Genomic DNA, 6,666 nt, shown 5'->3' with positions numbered 1-6,666 from the left:
GAAATAGTGACAAAAACAATGTGTGCCATTGCTCGAAACTAACAAAACAATAAAATGTATACTGTCTCACACAAAGAAAAATATAAGCAAAAACTTACGAGTACATCCGATGAGTATATCATTGGGATCACCAGTCATTAGTTCATCACAGTAGCATGTATTACTTGTACAATGTGCATTAGGACCACAAACAACTCCTTCACAGCTATCTAAGTTGGTTCAAAAAAATAAAAGTGATCTCATATACAGTAACATTAAAAATACCAACATTAATGATTCTGGAAAACAAAAGTATATCAAAAATACAAAAACAACATTTAAAATACTGCTTTATCATTTATTCCTAGATTTTTGTGTTGTAAGACTGAACAAATTGCTGACCTATCACCAAATTACTTTAGATAAGAAGTGATTATTTTTCCCTTCATCTTCAATAGTAAAAAAAACCAAAAACAAACAAACAGAGGTTGTTATAAGAAATGTGTGTGTAAGATTTTCCTGTTATCAAGTTCGATAAACCTGCTATTGTTTCATTGCTTTTATAAAGTTTTGATTACTATTAGTAAAAATAAATACACAATGGCATTTGGATAATTTCTGAGCTGGACTCATTTGATTACATAATTATTTTGTTGTTTTAGTTGTATTTTTAGTTCAAAGCTCAGAACGGAATACCTGTGCTTTACCCACTGCAAGGAATTCAATACATGATTTTAACATTGTAAGTCCATAAAGTTATTGCTGATCTACCAAGCGTTTATTACAGGATTAGAAAGTGCAACATTGTGGTCTCAAAACCTAGAGTGATCACTTTATAATTATAGGAATAATTAAATTTTGTAATTATTTAACTTTAATGTATTTTTTGGATTATGGTAAGTGTACAACTGTTTAAGAGCTTAAGTACATGAATAACAAGGTTAATGCACTGTTTGATCAACATATGTTCATTGTTCAAGTACTAAATATTTATTATGTCTTTGTGCAAGTATCCTTCCCAAGAAAACTATCCAATTCAATGAATTTATGGGTAACAGGACAATGCCTTATCTTATAGTTTAGATTATATAAATGTGTTAGCATTCCACTGACCTAGGTCTAAAACTGTAAAATTATATTCAGTTGCCTCTAATTTGGTGCTTTAGTATATAAACTGTGTATTAGTCAATTTTTCTTTGTAACATGTTTGTGTGATTTAGAATTTGACATATTTCATCAACCAGGTTTGTAATGACCACTAAAGTAAGTAGGAACATCATACATTTACACTGAAATGTAAAGAGAAACATATGTGTGCATTGTAGATTTGAGGAATAATCCTATTGCAAATCAGATCCAGGATTCAAATTGATAGTATATTATTCAACAGATCTTCATACTATAAAACATCAGATGCACATTAACTAAATAAGGTTACAAGAGAATTTGAAGTGTGTTAATTATACATTTTTTTGAGCTTCTAAGAAACTATCTGATAAAGAAGTATGCTAATATTAGACAAAAGTTTATGAAAAATTGAAACTGAACACACACACACAATAATTATCATACATCCTAAAACACATAGAAACAAAGTGGAAATACTTGGTGAAAAAAATTGGATAGTGGGGGTTGATGTATTTCAGGTAATGAAGCTACAACAGTTGATTTTATGTACTCTATTAATTTTGAAATTCAATCCACTCTCTTTTGACAACTACAGATCCTAAATGAGAAATATCAGGTTAATACAAACTCTTTTCTGTTAAATGTAATTTTTCTTTCCATGGTGAAAATTCTCAAGAGTGTAAACCATTGGTATTAGGCACAATTTACTCTTACTGATTTGTTATACCTACCTACACATTTCTTTACTCCATCCTTATCTGGTCTACAAACAGAATTTCCTGAACAAGCATCATCATCTTCACATTCATTAGGTTCTATTGCTAAAGAGGTAAAGAAAACGTTTTACAAGAAAACTAGTAAGAAATATTTAATCTGCCTCATCAGTATATGGATCAAAGAAACACAGCACCTTACTCTGCTTTACATACAATTTAAACTTTGATCTACGTTTTGAGTAAGTACATGTCCAGAAATGTATTCTTAATTATATTTGTACATTCTACTATGTTCTAAAAATAACAGAACTTACAGTAAAAAAAAATTGCACACTTAAAATACCCCTACAAAAAATTTCGTTCTTAAATACTTGACTTTTAAGATCAAACTCCAAAAGAAGATCATACTTGATCAGACATTTGAATTAACGTTTTTACTGACACCACTTTAAAAAACTTAATACCTAAATAAACTAGGATGAACATGAAGATCCTCAATAATTTTCTTGGCAAATAAGAATATATACATGTTGCAATTAATGATTGATAAATAAACTTTCTTGGTCCTTTTAAAACATTTATATGTTTGGATAAAATACCAAAAACTATTTGCACTACTTCACATAACGCAATAAAATGCTGTTCCATACAAAGCAAGCATAGGTAAAAACTTACGAGTACATCCGATGAGTATATCATTGGGATCACCAGTCATTAGTTCATCACAATAGCATGTACTATTTGTACAATGTGCATTAGGACCACAAACAACTCCTTCACAGCTATCTAAGTTATTTCAAAAAAATAAAAGTGATCTCATATACAGTAATATTAAAAATATCAACATTAATTATTTTTAAAACTATATCAAAAATACAAGGGACTATTACACGATTAGGATGTGCAACACTATGGCCTCAAAACCATTATTGATTGCTCTGTAATTATAGTGATAGTGTAATTGTATAGTTATGTAAATGTAATTGTTTTTTTTTATATTATATTCAGTATACATTGTAGTTGTCTGCAATGTTAGTTAATCTCAATCTAAAATTTACATGGTATACATCAATAAAATTTTAATTGTTTAGATTAACAAATTAACACAAATAACAAGGTTAATGCATGGTATTTTTCAATACGTGTTCATTGTTCAAGTACTAAGTAGTATGAGTTATTAGTCCTTGCAAGTATCCCTCACAAGATAACTATCTAATTGAATAATATATCTGCTGTTTTGTAAATGACAGGATGATGCCTTATCTTATAGGTTATGTTTTCTATGTTTGTTTAACATTAGTATTTCACGACTTAGATGTAAACTGTAAATAAAATATTTGGGTGTCTCTCATTTTGTGTTTCAGTATATAAGTTGTTGATTAGTCTATTTCATTTGTAACACATTCACGTAATTTAGTACTTCATGGATGCTTCATCAACCAGGTTTGGACTGAATCATAAAATAAGTAGGAACATGGTTTATTCACACTGAACTGCACATGAAGAAACACATGTATGTGTCATAAACTTGAGTAATAATCTTATTGCCAATCATAGCTTATTGTTCAGTAGATCTTTACACAATAAAATATCAGATGCATGTTGACTAAATAAAGTTACAAGAAATTCTGAAGTGTATTTAATTGTAAATTGTTTTAGTTTTCTAAGGGACTAGCTGATACAGAAAAAGTATTCCTAGGATGAGACCATAAGAACAGTATTTTATTATATTTAGACAAAAATATAGAAATAAAAATCAAACTATTGTTGCAAGCTCAAAATCAGTTTTGATGAGGTTCTGAGGAGTTCTTCATCACTTTACTGAAAATAATTATCTTCACGGGAATTTTAGTGTCTAAGTGTCAATTGGTTGGAACCAACAAGTCTTCCAAAAGCATTTCATACATGGTTGATGGAACTGAAATTTGATAACCATATGAGTCATATTATTTAGTATATCTCCTGTTCTTCAAGGAATGTGTTGACCAGTTTAGCAAAGAATGGGATGGCATTACCATTTATTAGACTGAAGTCAGGTCAAATTTCGCCATCATATGGCAGCACAGTATGTGACAGGATGTAGTCCTGATGATGTGTGACATTACCATTCTACAGGATGTATAGGCTTATGCACTCATCAGTGTTCATTACTGCCCACAATATATTTTTTTTGTTCCTGTATCGTAATGTTTTTGGAGTTGTTTAAAATTTTCTCCAAATAAGAAAATATATACATGTTATTGGGATGCAAGATGAAATGTTACCACATTTGAAAAGAATGTTGCTCCACTTGTTCAAGGTTCACTAGACATGATGAAACTTTGTTGAATGGATGGTAACTGCCTGTTATATAAACAAAAGTGATTCATTATACTATACATGTTCTTGTCATCATTGCAGGTGAGCTGTTTTTGCCTTGCTATGGGTATAATGCATCTCACTGGGCACTAAACAGGGAAGCTGGCCTTGTAAAGTCTGCTTCTAATCATCTCTAGTTGTGACTGCAAATATTTGATTCAACCTGGAAGCAGATATACTACAATTGCAGCGATGGCAGTCATTGGCTTGTGTTGTAGATAATGATTTCCCTTGTTTAGGGTCACCAATTTTCAAAAGATTACTGTGATTAGCTTGCTTCCACTTGTCTGATGAACCTTCATCTAAACAAAATATTCAAATATCTTTTTCGAGGTATGGTTTTTGGTTCAAGAAAAACCTGGAGTACTTTAAACTGAGATTCACTTCAAAGGAACAACTAAGACAAGGTTATATGAGGTCGCTATATAAAGCAAAAGCTCAATATTCAACCATTTGCATTTTAGATCATATAGCTGGTCATCAGATGTCTGATTTGCATAACAATGAAAATAGGCATGATTGACATTTTTTATAGAAGATTTTGCCTCATGACACCTATAATATTATGAATTTCAATCCTCCTTTAATTATTTTGTGCAGTGTATATCATTCCCAGATCCATATATAAATTTTTCATATGTCTGCATAGACAGTAAAAATAGGAAAGCTACTGCTCATATGATGAAAAAACACATTTAGTCTTTGATTCAATATATTTCAGTATAATTAAAACTTAAATCTTTTATGTAAACCTAATTCCAGTTATATGAACACAATTTGACTAATGATACAATTTTTAATCATCTATAATACATAATTTTCACAGCCAATAACTTTTACAGATAAGTATGTACTATTTGAGCAAATTAAAAATTTCAATTGTAAAAATTTGGTATTCTTACTGGTGTGATCATGAGGTGAAATCTAAAAATATAAATATCATTAATACAACACACTATTAATTTGAAATAACATCAACAATGACCTAAAAAATTACTTGTGTTGTATTCTACCAATTGTAATTGACTCAGATTTTGTAAATAAATATTCTATATTGATATTTCCTTTAAACTCACAGGTCAACTTGTTCATCTGTTCTAAGAGCTTACAGATTTTATAAAGAATTTATTTGTTTTTGATTCATACAATTAATACTTCTTTTCTAGAAAAATTAGATTTACAGCACATAAATACATATTCTATTCAGCATTCCAAAAGATTTCTTCCTCATAATTGTAACAGTAGTTAGAAAAACTATAATTAGATATATATGCATGTCAGCAATGAGCAATATTAGTTTGTAATTAAAGGCAATCTCTGCAAATCTGTATGCTATGATAAGTTACTTACACTGACACTATATCCAAAATAAATATGTATCCAATTAGTAATCTGCAGATATGGAAATGCAATAATAAAAACTCTATTATAGCTATATAAATGAAGTCATTCCAAATTATGGTTCAGTGTGTATAAAATATATTCAATTTGATGCATAAAGTTTAATTTCCTTGATAATTTGCTTGTAAAAATTATAAAATACACTTTTAAAAAATAGTTGAGTAATAAACAAATTGTTCTGGTCATATTAGAAGAAATAATCACACATATTTACAAACTCAAATTCTCACAGCTATATATAAAATACTAACCTATGCAGTTTCCACCAACACATTTTTCCCCTTCAGGACAATTCTCATCACTATCACAAGGACATTCTTTACCCGCTTCACAGATATTTGGTGATACTGAATAAATAAAAATAACATAAGGATCAGAATAAAAATAAGTATATGCTTACTATTTGTAAATAATCTTTGAGCTTAAAAATCTCTAGTTCTGGATTATAAGAAAAATGTTCTTTTTTTATATGTTCTATGAGAAACTATGCAGTTCATAGATTCCAAGTTCAAAGAAAGCAATATATGATCACTTGAGATAATGGTGCAATGTCCCACAAACTTCACATCTAAAGCAGTTGCATAATAAAGATCTAGTAGATGTTGTCAACAACTGTCAAACAGTCAGATTGGACTGCATGATACCAATGATTGTGGATTGTCTCATTCACCCACGATCTGAAAAAGTAAGCACTTGATGTACCAGATAGATGGGGTTCATAAGAACTAAGTATGACTATGACAGCAATTCAGCAGTGGAAGATACACATCCAGATATCACCTTCCACCATCCTTGTCGGTTTACTGATGGGAGGAACCAATAGCCAATACCATCATTTTTAATTGTCTGCCATATTTTTTATTAATTAATTGATATTTTTCTTAGATTTTTAGGTGTGTTTAATCTTAATAAAATACAAGTGTTATATATGATCATAAATGTAGCAAGGATTCACATGGTTTAACTGATTCTCACATGTAAATTATCATGCGACAAACCTCCACCAATAGTAGTACCACACACCCACATGACTCATGTGACTCCCTCTATGCTATTCTACCTAACTATCATTTTGAGTTTAGGC

General features: G+C 29.9%; 1 protein-coding gene across 1 annotated transcript in view; it reads right to left on the bottom strand.

Annotated features, from left to right (window-relative positions):
- Positions 1–98: 98 nt before the first annotated feature.
- Positions 99–6,666, bottom strand: part of LOC106464512 (neurogenic locus notch homolog protein 1-like) — a gene marked incomplete at its 3' end in the record, with an annotated part of 45,462 nt that continues 38,894 nt past the window's right edge. Inside the window, exons 29-32 of the mRNA XM_022392248.1 lie at positions 5,834–5,929; positions 2,499–2,609; positions 1,839–1,928; positions 99–209 (exon numbers count right to left, since the gene is read on the bottom strand). Of these exons, the coding sequence (XP_022247956.1) occupies positions 99–209; positions 1,839–1,928; positions 2,499–2,609; positions 5,834–5,929 (408 nt within the window). The remainder of the gene's footprint in view (positions 210–1,838; positions 1,929–2,498; positions 2,610–5,833; positions 5,930–6,666) is intronic.

Source organism: Limulus polyphemus, unplaced genomic scaffold, assembly GCF_000517525.1.
Source record: "Limulus polyphemus unplaced genomic scaffold, Limulus_polyphemus-2.1.2 Scaffold1672, whole genome shotgun sequence".
In the NCBI taxonomy this organism is placed as follows: domain Eukaryota; kingdom Metazoa; phylum Arthropoda; class Merostomata; order Xiphosura; family Limulidae; genus Limulus; species Limulus polyphemus.
Note: the sequence above shows the minus strand (reverse complement) of the source record. Positions and strands in the feature narration are given on the sequence as shown.